The 14,737-nt window shown below is 39.0% G+C and overlaps 1 protein-coding gene across 4 annotated transcripts in view; it reads right to left on the reverse strand.

Moving 5' to 3' along the window:
* COL21A1 (collagen type XXI alpha 1 chain) overlaps positions 1-14,737 on the reverse strand; it is a 101,680-nt gene that overhangs the window by 75,105 nt on the left and 11,838 nt on the right. For 2 of the 4 annotated variants that reach the window (XM_042825692.1, XM_042825700.1), the window contains exon 2: positions 773-892. In XM_042825692.1, coding sequence (XP_042681626.1) covers positions 773-860 — 88 coding nt within the window. In that variant the 5' untranslated portion in view covers positions 861-892. Of the gene's footprint in view, positions 1-772; positions 893-2,982; positions 3,038-13,303; positions 13,327-14,737 lie in introns of those variants that run through there. The other 2 variants (XM_042825704.1, XM_042825709.1) reach the window with 2 other exon arrangements.

A 14,737-nucleotide genomic window follows, 5' to 3' on the forward strand; every position in this document is an offset into this window, starting at 1 on the left:
CAGGTCAAGGGACACAAATACACAGAATAATTTAGGTTGGATTTCGGATGGCACTGGATCCAGCCCTCTGGGTCCATTTACTTTTTTTTTTTTTTTTTTTTTTTCCCCTCCCAGAACAGAAGGAATTTGATGGAGCTTCCTGTAAAATAACTGAAATTGCTGGAAAGAAAACTAGAAGAAAAACACTTATCCTGGAAGCATCCTTGTGGCCAGAGAAACGTTTTCCACACTCTTCTTATTTGGCCATTTTGTCTTTCAAAAAGGTACTTTTGTTATTTCCCAAATAAAACAGATACAGATTTTATTTTTTTTTTCCAGCCAGCTTTGAGATGATCATTCTGAAGGATATACTAAAAGGTGAACCCCAGAGCTAGAGGAATCTTAGCTTTCTCTATCAGAACTTCTATTTTTTCTTATTGGTTTCTCACATAAAATTAAGATCTAAAATTCATGCTATTTAAACCTGTGACTTCTGAAGAAAGGAGAACAGAAATACTCAGGACACTACTCTAAATTGGGACTGGGTCTTTACTGTACCATCTTCTACCTTGGACATTTTCAAGAAACATATACAGGTAATCCCTATAAGATTAATAAGTAATAATCTTAAGTAATAAGTAATCCCTTCCTATAAGAGGAATAAGATATTCCATGATAGAACTTTTAACAGGAAAATTGCCATAGAAAGAAATATCTTCGTGGGATGGAAAACAGATAGCATGCAACATGCTTTAAAATTGCCCTAAGCTGAAATATCAAAATTAAGACTTACTTGCTCTTGTTTCCCCATCTTCAGCTGAGATGTAGTCACGAAGCAGCAGAATTAACAGTGTCTGAAAAAGTCTTACAAGCTGTGCCATGTGTATTATATTTTCAAAGTCTTGAGGTTAAACTAGAACGGGAAGAAATAAAGAGAAGATACAATGTCATTATAGTACAAAACCTGCGCATGAGAAACAATTTCAATAGAGTCCACAGGCTCTGACATAAGGCTGATATGCAACAGATCTCAGACTCAGAAAGTGTCAGTCAGGCACACAAACCCAGAATTGACTTCTGTCAAAGCTCATTTTTCACCAAGGCCCATATATGGGCTACATATATACAGGAGGAGGTTTTATTACCAATAACTGCTACAATTGGTAACCTGCTATCCATCTTCTGATGCCATTATTCAAAGCTTTGACAGCTCCTATTCCAAAGCACAGCAAGTGTTTACGCATCAGGTATTGCTGTACAGAAGTTACTGCTGTCTCAATCCAAGCATCTGCCTGCTTCAGGCACACCTTTGTCTCATCCACCTTGGAGCTGGGCCCACCACCAGGAGTCAGGACAACAGGAACCATCAACGCCCAGTGACTGTGTCCCATAACACCCAAAGTTACATGAATTATATGCATCTTAAATTTTAGATCCATTCACGATATCTCCTCTGTAATCACAGTCTCTGAATTCTGTCTCCAACGGCAAACATGGAATTTCGGTCTCGTAACGCCAACATAAATATAATGTAATAAATTTAATTTAATTAAGCCACTCTTCTAACCTACTGTGGAAAAAAGAAATCATAATGTGAAAATACACATTTCTCAGGCTGCCCAGAGGCTGTGGAGTCTTCTTCTTGGACATCTCTAAAAACCACCTAGAGGTTTACCTAGGGATTACCTGTATATGTTTCTCGGAAATGTCCAAGGTAGAAGATGGTACAGTAAAGGCCCAGTCTCAATTCAGAGTAGTGTCCTGAGTATTTCTGTTCTCCTTTCTTCAGAAGTCACAGGTTTAAATAGCATGAATTTTAGATCTTAGTTTTATATGAGAAACCAATAAGAAAAAATAGAAGTTCTGATAGAGAAAGCTAAGATTCCTCTAGCTCTGGGGTTCACCTTTTAGTATATCCTTCAGAATGATCACGTCAAAGCTGGCTGTGAAAAAAAGAGCTAAATTTACAGCAAATTTTCAGTGGCAGATCAGGGACAATTCACTGCACCACTCATCTCCATTAAATATTTTACATCTGGCCAGAAGACTAAGCACCCCCTTTCTCTCTTCAGGCCCTGCTATGTCAGTCATATTTCTATTTACCTATTACATGTTAGTTTTATCACTACCATTCTTTTTCCTTTTTTAGACCATTTCCTAGAATCAAAATGCCTTCCACGAAGAAGGTCAAGAAACGTATACACCACACCTGGGGGGACTTCACTGTGGCCTTTTGTCACAAGCTGACCTGTATAACCAAGATGTTATAGTCACAATATAATTGTGTATAATCAATAGATATCAAGATGTTATAATTGCAATATAATCAAGAGAGTAAGGCAAAGCAGACAACGATCACAAAAAGAGAATAAGTGGAAGAGCTTACCCTTGGGTTGAGCTCACCAGAAGATACCAAAAGAGAGGATCTCCAGAAGAGATCCTTCCCCTCTGGTAGCCAGCTCTTAAATAGGTCCAGGAGGGGTGGAGCCTGGCTCCACCCCTTCCGGCAGCACAGGTGAATTGCCTTCACCTGTGCTCCTCTGGCTGACTCAAGGCTCACCTCAGGTGATTAATCAGAGGTTCAGGCCGTGACTCAGCAGTTCCCATACACTGACCAGAGAAGCTGCGGAAGCCCCAGCCCTGGAGGCATTCATGGCCAAGTGTGAAGGGGTTCTGGGCAGCATGATGCAGTGGGTGGCGATCCTGCTTATGGTAGGAGGGTTGGAACTAGATGATCATTAAAAATCCTTCTAATCCACGCCATCCTATGATTTTTACTTTCATTCATTTACATCCATTTTGCTCATGGACATATTTTAAATGACAGAAATATTAATGGCATAGCCTTCATATGTCCCCACTGGTCAGCTCTCATCAAGTTGTCCTAAAACTCTGCAAAACAAAAGTCCCAGCAGACAAAAAATTTAGAGCAAGAAAGAAAAACACTAACAAGCTTTCCTGGCCTCCATCCCATCTATCCAAACAGCAGGAACTTTTGCTCACCATGTGGTAATGGCCTCTTAAACTAAGGCATATCCAAACTTCTTGCTCCACTGCTGAAAGAAATAATTCTGCCTTCACAAGTTATCAGGCATCAGCGTTGGAAGCACAGAGGGAATTGTAGGGCATGCATAAAATATATCTCATTTCTCACATTGAAGAAATTTCCACAGCAGCCATCAGGGTAAGTCTTTAACCTTGAAAGACATTAAAGTCATTGAACTATTACATCAGAGCAAGATTTCTCTTGGTGAAAACTATGCTTGCATTTGAAGTATTTCTTAAAAAGAATCAGCAGAATAATTGCCAAAACAGGCTTGCCTGATTTGCAGAATTAAATTGTATTCCCTCAGTGGAAGATATTTTTCCATCTCTTTGCAACAGTCTTTCTGTATTTCATTTACAACAAAACCCCAAAAATATGAGATACTGAACCTAAAGTATGAAGCCAAATTAAGTACTTAGTAGTCCAAAACAGATTTACTAATAGAAACCAAAATTAAAAGGATAAACCTAAGACTTAAGCAACCATCCGAAGAAGATTCCAGGAATTACCAGTGTTCAATAAATTCTAAAGAAAATAATAATATAGCCCTGCATTTTTAATAGTCAAGAGATCCAAGCCAATAGTTCTAGAGACCAGACTTCTGTGTCTTCTCAACACAGTAATTACAGCCCAGGCAACAGAAGCACACTTGAAATTACTTACAGAAAACACTTACCAAAGTGCCTCATTCCTGCTACCACAAAGAGGCCATCATTAATACCAGCCTAGGACCTCTCCACTAACATGGCAAAAAAAATAAGGTTAATCACAGCTGATCATCACCTTTCTATCTTTCTTCTTGTAAAAGAAACAGAAAGTAATCTCTATGGTGGTCCATGGAAGCACTAACTACTTTCTGCTCTGCCTTTGGGAGCTGAGAAATCAGGATCTTCGCACCAACTTTCTGCCGCAGGAGCTCAGAAGCTGGCTCAGGCTGTGTGGGGAAGCACAGAGGGGTGGTAGACCTGTCCCAACCCTGAACAGGGAGCAGGACATGGGAGTCCTGTTTGCTCCTTGTTTTTAATCTGCATTTGCTGGGAATCAAACTGTAGCCAGCCAGCCATATACCTCAAGGTATTACAGCAAGCAATGTGAAATTGCTTGAAAACAAAACCTAAAAGACTATTCAAACTTCTAGCTTTTTTTTTTTTTTTTTTTTTTTTTTTAAGTATTACCTGTTCATGAGTACATTTCTACAAATGTAACAAGGAAATCACTTTTTTTTTTTTTCCCCTCCTACCTCTTAATTCTAATCACCTGGTTTTAGCACATGGGAGCTCATGGAAGAGAAATTCATACAGGGTAACTAAATTAATGCACAGATATTGCATCCAGCTGAAGAAAAGGCTTGGGTACTCAGAGAGCAATAGAAGAGAATTATCACAAACGTTGCCATATTTGTCGAGGTTTCCCTCATGGCTGCTTCATTTTTCCACTGTAAATGGAACAGTGCACCACACCCAAAGGCTCTGCAATTCTAGTGATGCACTGGGTAGCGAAAGCAAACCTTTGGCTACCTCCCAGCTCTACAAAACTGTTTAACTTAAAACTGCAAAGGCCTACCAGGTTACAAGGGTCTATCAGACATTAACTGCAACAGGATATTCAGTTCGTGGATCTTTACAACTCAGCCTGGTCATTCTTCTAGTCTTCACTATATGTTTATTTTATGAGGGGTTTTTAGGGTGTTGGATTTGTGATGGTTACTTGCCACCATTCTGATAGCAAAAGGGATGTTCTGAGTGAGAACAGCTCTCTGGTAAAATAGACTCCCTTGCACAGAGCAATCCCAAATGCATTAAGGCCTCTGTTTTGTGCCCCTGAAAAAAAGGGATTGTGCAGTACACCAGATATTATTCAGTATCTCTGTGCCTGTAATTTGCATTGAAAGCCAGGCAAGCTTCTGCTCATCTCAGACTAAGTGAAAGGCAAAACCACAGCAATAAAGTTTGGCTCCGCCACCCCATGCCTCATGAGTGCATGGTAAACTACAGAGACAGACAAATTCCAATCTCTCTCTACAAGTTGGGTTTTTTTGTTTTTGTTTTTTTGTTTTTCTTTTTTTGTTTTGTCATATATGGGTAGAAAATTCATTTAAGTTTGGAGCTTAGTGTAATATCAACATAGCCACATGCTGTGTCATTTTAGGCAGCTTGAGCCAATTAGACAGTCAGTGTCTAAACGCACTATCTTCCTTGGTGCATTTTCTGGGCACTGCAATTATGCTTTGCAGCAGCATTTGCACTAACAGGGCAAACACGGCTCACCTCCAGCTGGGAAGCAATAGATATCTGGTACAGCCATTAATGAAACAAACATCCATTTTGAATGAATTCAATGCTCATCCATGTGTTGGAGATGGCAAAGGCATGCAACTCTCAAAACAGCTTTGCTGCACTAAAGTACATAGAGAAACATTCAGACAAGTACATCTTCTTGTCCTGATTTCAGCTGGGACAGAGTTGATTTTCTTCACAGTGTCTGGTACAATGCTACGTTTTTCTCCCAAAACCAAAACAACATTGATAACCACACTGATGTTTTAATTGTTGCTGAGCAGTGCCAGGGTTGTTTCAGCCTTTTAGTGCCTCATACCATCCTGCCAGCAATGGGGCTAAGGAGTACAAGAAGCTGGAAGGAGTGAGAATCAGGATAGCTGATCTAAAGGGATACGACATTGTGTTAAAAAAGAAAAAAAAAAAAAAAACATATATAACTGTAGGGGGTTGGCTGGGCATCAATCAGCATGTGGTGAACAAGTGCTTGCACATCATATGTTTTGCATATATACACATACATACATAATTAGTAAATAGAAAGAACAGTAAGAACAAAACAGGAAAGGAAGACAGTTTTTATCTCAGCCTATGAGTTCCCCCTCCCCCCCCCGCCCCCGCAATTTTCTTCCCATCCCTTTGGGGTGAGGGGGGGAAGGGAAGAGCAAAAGGCTGTGTGCTGTTTAGCTGCTTGCTGGGTTAAACCACAACACCTCTGCATGTATACACAGCAGAAGAATTTCATGCCCACCTTAAGTTTTCAGTAGGAAACAGGTGTCTAAGCAGATTAGGCAGCACTTCCACCCTGCATTTAAGAAGCCTACATGTAACACCTCTTGTGCCTCAGAAGATACACTCTTGTGCCTGCTGATGCACTCTTTCCATACACAGCTTTCTAGTGTCCAGATGTGTATCATTTTACTCTTCCCAGGAATATTTGCTGAAGAAACTTTCCATTTAGAGCAACTTGGAATCTTACAGAATCAAAACTATTTGCTCTACAGTGCAGTTTTATCACTATTCAAACTGGGGAACAGAGTGAGACTTCATTTCTTTGAAGAGCCTGGCTTCCCTAACACACTAAGTTCTTGCTCTGGAATGGCACTGAAGTGTTACAGAGGTTGTTTCTTTCTTTGCTTCTTCCCATTGCTAGTTTCTGCCTAAGAAAGAAGTGGGAAGGGCATGGTTTTAACCTTTTCCAGCGTTCCAAGAAAATAATCAGTCTAAGGGTTATGCATACTATCTCGTCTTCCAAGTATAAATTAACACTTCTCTCATATTACATCACTGTATAAACATCTCTCAATTCAGCCAGGGATCATTCAGTTTGGCATACAAAGAAAGAAATATTAAAACATTAATATAACAATAATTAGAAGGACATAATGGAGATCTTTTGTATTCCCAAAACTTACGCATTAATACAGAAGTACAGCATGACAAAAGCAACCCTGAAAATTCCAATTCATATGCATTAAATAATGTGAAAAAGAAATGCAATATTGTATCACCTTTTTTTATATTCAATCTGTTTTCAAAATAAATGAGTCTTACAAATAACATTTTGGGGCAGTTTATATTAACTTTTTATTCTTATTCTTAATATTACCAGCCCTAAACATTCAAAAAGTTATTGAAGTTACTTCCAAGTCTGTTACTTTTAACAAGTAATATATCTGAATCTCTATTTCCACTTGGATTTCACTCCCATTCTGCTATGTTTTCCATTATTTCCATATTATTACTCTTCATTTAATTTTTCCTCATAAGCACAACTGATGAGGTTATTATACCTTCAATCATTTTAAAGAATAACAGCATTGCCTTGGAAGGGTGAGGCTGTAAACACTTAATCAGTTTAGGCTCAGTTTGTACATAAATATGCATACATAAATGCAATCCTGTGCATAAATAAATAAAATTGCCTACAGTAAGGAGTGTATTAGTATTCCCATACCATTTCTATTTTTATGTAGGAATGAACTGTTTTGGTACAACCACCAGTATAATTATTTTCATACTAGGACTGTTCTGCAGCATTAAATATGTGCTTACAAAATAGCTCAGAGGAGTTTTTCCTAAGAGGGATCAAAAACGAGAACGATGTGTTTAGGATGCATACATTGCAAGTTTGCTTTACTTCTTATTATAGTTAGCACCAGTGCAACAAGAATGAGAAGTGGCTGTACAGCAGTTATTTTCCAGTTAAGTCACATCTATATTTATTTATATTACAGCTGCTAAATAGGAGTACGCAGTTAAGAGTACACAGAGACATCTTCTGATCCTGAAAACAAGCGTAAAGCATTTCATGGACTCCTTAAAACACACAGACTAACACAGATTTTATCTGGGTCTTCCACCTTGTTTCAACATCCTTTGCCATCTTTCTTTTTAAAACAGTGACAGGGGAAGGAAAGGACTGCTTTGCTCCCCACCATAGGAAAGCCTACCTAATAAACAGACTAAAGAACAGAGATGGAGCTGGAGAAACTCATAAAGAAGAAGCAGGGAAAGATGCAGGCAAAAGCCTGCTGCAGCTGAGTACAAGTCCATGGGAGAAGCAATAGGAGATGTGCAGTGACAATGGAAAAGTAACGCAGTTAGCTAAAGGGGAATGTCCAAGTACCTGCAGAAAGTGAACAAAGACTGAACAGTTTAGAGAAACTGCAACAGTTTCAGAAAGGTAAATGAATTGGACATGCACCTGCCACAGAAACCCATAGAGTATCTGCAGATGAAGTAGAACTCCGGAAGCTGCAAAAGGCTCACAAATAAACATGTAACCTTCACACCATAAAATTCAGTTCAATTATCTCCCAAGGAAATGATATCTCCTGAGATACAAAATGTCTCATCCACACCACTAACCTCACATCTCATCTGCAGTCTCACATTTACAAGCGTGACCTGTCATAGGGTCACAGAACGGTTTGGGTTGGGAAGGATCTTTAAGACCATCTGGTTCCAGCTCCCTTTCCACAGGCAGGGACACCTATGCCCCTTTCTATAGGCAGAGACAAGGCTGCTCTAATGTTATTTTAGATTTCTCATCCAAAGCTCAATAATGGCATTAACAAATACTTAATATTTATGTTTGATATTTCATCCCCCATGGCAGAGCTACAACTTCAGCCTCTCATTAAAAACTGATAGCTTAACATCAGAAGAGCATTACTTGACTACTGATAAATCTTTTAAATCTTCAATCCAAAAGGCATTTCAGAGATAAGCAAGAAAAAGAACAAATACTGAGCAAGTCATTTAAGTGAAAAGACTGCGCAAAACAATTGCAATTTCCACTATTGGTAGTATGCGGTGTACAAAATAAATTCATACAAGTTAACACAACATGGTAAGTTTACACTCCATATTTATAGCTTTAACGCATCCCGTAGCATAAATTATTATGAAGATTAAGTAAAGAAGTGGAGAGGATTAAATAAATGAATCATATTTAGGCAGATTTTCAAAATTTTGTATCTGTACTTCTCATCAAGTTGTACACTACAAGATAACAGGTTATCCAACCTATTTCAAAGATGTTATACATTAAAGACAAACGCAATTGATAGATATTTTAATCCAAGCAAGAAAAATATTTCTGAAAGAAGAAAAAAAAAAAAAAAAAACTCTCTTAAATGAATTGGGCTATTTATTTTTCATGAGACTCAATGAAGCACAGCAAACCCACAGACTCCTCCAATCTACAGCAGAGAAAGTTTGTATTCATGCGCCAACATCTGAAATCACATAAATGTATCTTCTTTTTTGGCATTTTGCACTATGCTGGACTTACTCCCACTCCTCAATGAGGCTGTGCCAGATTACAGAAATTAGTTATTATGGGTTAAATTAAAAAAACCTTGCTACAGCTTTTGAGTTGCTGAATTGACACACGATTGGCTGCAGAATACAGGGATGGGCAACTTATGTAAGCAACTACCATTGGCAGCTCAGCATCCTGGCTGCAAGCAATGAGTCTGAGGTCTCCCTAGAAACCATGATTTCATAAGGACTGTGAAAGCCCATACTGTTATTTCTCTCTTTATCAAGCAACTTGAGATTCCACAGAATTTTCCTTCCTTCAACAGATCCAAGGAAAACAAAACAGCCAATCAATGGGATAAAATCTGACACGCAAATTGTACAGTTGAAACTCAACTATGTTCTGATGATAAGACTCAGTCAAACTTATTCCTACTGGATATCCAAAAGGTCTAATTTTAAGTGTGCATATGTATATGTATCAAAAAAAACAAAAACAAAAACAGCAGACAATTTAATCCAATTGACAACTTAATCCTGAAGCAACAGTCTACAAGACCATTCTGTCTGCACTAAGGAATGCAGAGCTTAGATGAGCCAATAGTAAGTGTTGATAACGGAAAGAAAACAGCCATTGGAGCAGAGTGCAGTTACTGGTAATTGCAAATCGTTTAGATGTTGATAGAAAGCCGTTTAATGGTAACACAAAAACTGAACCTATCCAAGTAAACTTTTAAAACAATGTAAAGACTATGTTAGGCGTACACCCAGTTGACAAGGGATACACAGGAACTTATATCCATTGCTGCTTCAACTCTCAAAGTGTGCATAAAAGAACACTGGCAGAGAATTCAGAAACACTACCATTGCTACCAAATTCAACAAGGTCCTTGATATGCCAGATGAATGCTTCTGCTGATAGCTCTTCAGTTCTTCCTCTTCCCATGCATTTATTTTTGTTCTCTACATTTTAAAAAGGGAAGGTAGGGCTGGCTTAGTTAATACACGATTTGCAATGTCATGACTGCAACATTTTGAGTGAAATCAAAAAAGAAGTAGTGGGAAATACACAACAGGTGATTTAAAATGTTTGCTATATGAAGAAAAGACCATCTGGGAGCTCTGTCTGCCTCTTTCAACATAGAATATCGGAATCAAGAGTTGTATTTTCTGTTTCCATTCCCTTCTCTCCTTTGTTCCTTTTATTTATCAGTCAAAGAGGACTCCAACAAGCACAACAGATTCAACCTATTACAGTTTCTCATTATCTTTTTTCAAAAATAATGGCTAATACCATTCCCAGTGACACGTGATGTATTGTCAAAAGCCATAAGGGTAAAAATGACGACGAAGAACCCCACTTCAGCTGAAGGTTTCAACATATTATTTGAAATCTTAGCCCTTTCCATTTATTTAATTATCTTCCCTCTCTTACCTCATTTCTGTAACCATTCAGTTGGAGATAAAACAGATTAATGCGTTGTTGTTTTTTAATTAACAGTAGTCTACAGCCATGGGAAAAACCGGTTAAAGCTTCAGCTACACCTCCAGAAGCTATTTCTATTGTTTTATGCTATGCAGTTGTAATAGGATCAAAAGTACAGCAGTAACAGCAGAGTAGCAAGGTCCTAAGCTGCAGCAAGAGAGGGTTTGGTCAAATACAACAGCCATAGACTGGGTAGGGAAGGGAAGAAGCTGCTTACCTTCAGAAGGTCTCAGATAGACAGGAATCTCCAACAAAGTACCCTTACCTCCACTGCCAACCCTTAAATGAGGTCTGGGAAGAGGTGGATCCTGGCTCCACCCCTTCTGGTCACTCAGCAGCACTGCATGCACCTGAGCTCCCCTGGGTTGGGCATGCCTTCCCGCCAGGTGCTCAATCACTGCTTCAAGCCGTGACTCAGCAGTTGTGCTATAGCAGTGAAAGCCACTGTTAACATCTTTGTCTTTTTGGGTCTTTTCATTCCACTGAACTTAGTACAGCCAGCTTTTGACTACATAAAGGAAAGTATCTTGGAAATATTTGATTGTATCTTAAAATTTTGCCAATATATTATATTATTATTTTATATATACACTCACTGACATCAAACCAAGAAGAATCATATAAGCTAAACAAACAGAAAAGAATTCAAGGCTTTCTAGGTCTGTTCTTTAAAATACAGTGGTTGAGGGTGTTGTTTTTTCTTTTTTTTTCCCTATAGCCCTTTTCTTATTCAAAAGTAGGCTGTGATTGCTGCAGGAATAGAAATAGTAGCGATTCTAGAGGAACTGAGGTCTTGAACTATCAAAAAACTTAAAATAGCTCCAGTTCTCTTCAGTGGAGCTAAATCAGACTCTCAACATTTAAGACAGTTTTCTGAGGGAAGAAAACAAATTTAGCACATTCATGCTCAAAGAGCAAAATGTCTTTACTACATAAATATTTATTCTTTCAACTATTTCCTAAATTTGGTACTTTAATAAACTCTTGAAGGTCCAGATATGCAACAACCCAAGGCAAACATTAAAACCATGCAAGATTTATCTGCTCAGCTGCTATCACCTGCAAAAAGACTAAGGACAATCCAGTAAATATTCAAGCTCACTTTCTTTAAAATGTGATTATTTTTACAGCCTGTTATGAGAAGCTAATTATTTAGATTACATTTATAAAGTATAAAATTCCTCCCCAGTCCGTAACATAGATCCTTCCTTCAGTTCACGAGGCAAGTAAGGACACAGAAGTCCTGCACAGTTGAATAAACAGTGAATGGGCAATGCACACAAACGTTTAGCAAAGAATGCAGACTGGGAGATGGCCACCACCATCCAGCTTTATTTAACCGGTGTCTCTGGATAAACCCCATCCCAGGAAATTCTTGAGTATCACCCTTTGCTTTCAGCTTTGTTTCACTTATGTAAATAGCATTAAGAAAAAAAAAATATTCAAAACAAGGTATGAAATTTTCACCGTAGTTGTTGCAAATCATTTTCGAACACAGCAAATACACTACTTTTTCCCCAGTCCCCCCCAGCGGGTGCCTGAACAAGAAGCTGTTCTAAGTCATACATGAAAGCATACACATTTGGAAGAGAAATGCTATTTTAACAACCATATAGTTAGGTGAAAGTTGATCATCTTTGCCAAAGTGATTGTGTGACCTTTTGGAAAGAGAAAGAATCACCCAGGATATTTCGATTATCAGGTTTGACCCCCATACGCATAAAGCCACAGAACACTTACAAGAAATGCATCTACTATAAAAAAAACATTTTTTAGAAAAATATCTATTCTTGTTTTAATGATCCTCCTTCTTCCACTCCCCTTAATCTTTTCTACTGTTGAATTACCCTCATTTTTAAGACACTGCACCATATTTCTGATGCTTTCAGAAATTGCACTGTATTTCAAAGCTGAATTTGCCAGAATCCCCAGCCACCAGTTCTGTTTATGACTTTCTTACCAAAACTACAAGGTCTCCCCTGCTTCACTTTATCTACACATACACTCAATCCAAGCCACCATCCAGTCCTGCCCTACATATACTTCACCTTCATAAGTTTCACCACACTGCAATACTTGTTTTTCAAATCCCTTCTCATTTTTGTGACTTTCCTCTGAACTTTGTTTTTGCCATCATATTTTTGAGGCACTGACATAGAACAGGGCACATACTTGCTATTGTAAAATCTCAGAATCATTCCATTACTATTCAAAAGACTTATACTTCACGCATCCAAACATACTGGTTTATTTTGCCCCAGCACTGTAGCAACAGCACATATTGAGGCAATTATCTTCTGAATAGTGAGAGAAAAAAGTAATATCTGAAGTAACCTACAAAGAATAAATCTCTGACAAAGAACAATTATTCAGGATGATCTCAAAAGCATTGCTGCTTATGGGTATCCCTTAGCTGTCTGCTACTCAACCTGTTTCTAATTATTTAAGAATGCCCTTTGCTGAAGAAATTGAGGCAGTGTAGGATGAAAGCAGAGACTGAAATGCAGGATGGCTTCAAGTTATGAAGAGGAAACTGGTAGGAAGCTAAGTTATCTGGGAAGACTCAAGTTGACTGCAGGAACAGGGAAGCTGCATGTAGCCCTGGAAATATTGTTCAGAGGTTGTGGGAAGCTAAATCATAGAAGAACAGACTCCTTACGGTTGGAAAGGGCTTCTGAAGGCCATCTAGTCCAACTCCCCTGCAATGAACAGAGACATCACAGCTAGATCAAGTTGTCGGGGCCTTACCCAGCCTTGCCTTGACAGTCTCCAGGGATGGGACATCAACCACATCACTAGGCAACCTATAAATGGGAGGCAGGAATAAAAGTGAGGTCTCTTCTTCTCTCTTCAACCGCCACTCTAAATGCAGGTAAAGCTGAGGGGACATCTTAGTGCAGTCTGCAACAGAAGGCATAGAGGAGATGGAAGAAGTCTCTCCCTACAGTCACACTGGAAAGTCAAGTGGAAATGGGTACATGCTGGAAAATACAAAATGCCAATTGGAAGGGACTAGTAGAGGCACCGAAATCTCCAGCCTCAGGTTTATTCAAACTTGGTCTGTACAAGGCCCAAACCAGACTGCACTAAGTGCGTCTGCTTTGAACATGGCTAGACTACAGAATCACAGGAGGCCCCTTCCAACTTCCACATTTCTGTGTCTCTGAATCACTTTCCAGGAACCCTCCTTCTCATTCACAAATGCAGCTTACAGGGCACTTGCTCTTTAGGTGCAGAGCCCCCCCATTCATCAGGCATAATGCTCTTCTCCAGGTCATTTGCCTTCATGAGATATTTGGCTTTAGGACAAGGCCTGTGAAGGTAAGAGGACAGTACGATGAAGAGCAAACAGAGGAGATGGAACAGGGTGAGTAAAGCAGGCCCAGTCAGCCATGCCATCCTGCTGCCCAGGACAGAACAGAGCTCCAGTAGCAGCATGCCACCCCTCATATTTGACTTCTATTGGCACCAAGAACTACAGAGAGAAGAGTAACCAGGAAAGAAAGTTTAGCTATTTAGAGAACACCGTATACAACACCTACCCTGCACCTCCCAACTTCCAAAATGGCTTTTTACTGCTTAAAAATTTTTAACAAGTAGTGGTGTGGCTTTCCCCCTTTCATGAGTATTTCCATCTCTTCCCTTCTGATATTGAAAGGTCAGTGCTTGTATTTACGTGTTAAAAATGTTCCTTACTTATCTTTATGCTGGATTTTTCTCATGTAGTACTTCCTACTTGTATACATAGTTCCATACCTGCATCGTAACTGCTTAGTTACGTCATTGCTCTTTTATAATACATCCCTTGTGGATGCAAGGGAGCAAACCCCCACTACTCAGCTAGGAGCATCACAAATACTACCTCTCTTTATGAAAAAGCCTCTGCACCCTGTAATACTGCTATAACCTTTCATTTTTAATATCTTTGCTTCCCTTTCTCTCCCACTCCAGACAATCTATGCTACTGGCCACTTGCTTAATCTTCAGACATTCACTGGTCAGGATTTAATATCACAAGAGAAATACATTTCCAAACGCCCAGGAAACTGAAAGAAGACCTAACCTCAAGTCAGAGTCTATTTTTACAACAGCGACAACATTCAGATTCACACAAGTTTCTTACACACTTGGAAATTCTCCGAAACTTTGGTGTTCAAAATTGCAGAAAATTCTTCCTCGGCT

Source organism: Centrocercus urophasianus, unplaced genomic scaffold (assembly GCF_019232065.1).
Source record: "Centrocercus urophasianus isolate 14NV4802_14NV808 unplaced genomic scaffold, USGS_Curo_1.0 seq_10, whole genome shotgun sequence".
In the NCBI taxonomy this organism is placed as follows: Eukaryota; Metazoa; Chordata; class Aves; order Galliformes; family Phasianidae; genus Centrocercus; species Centrocercus urophasianus.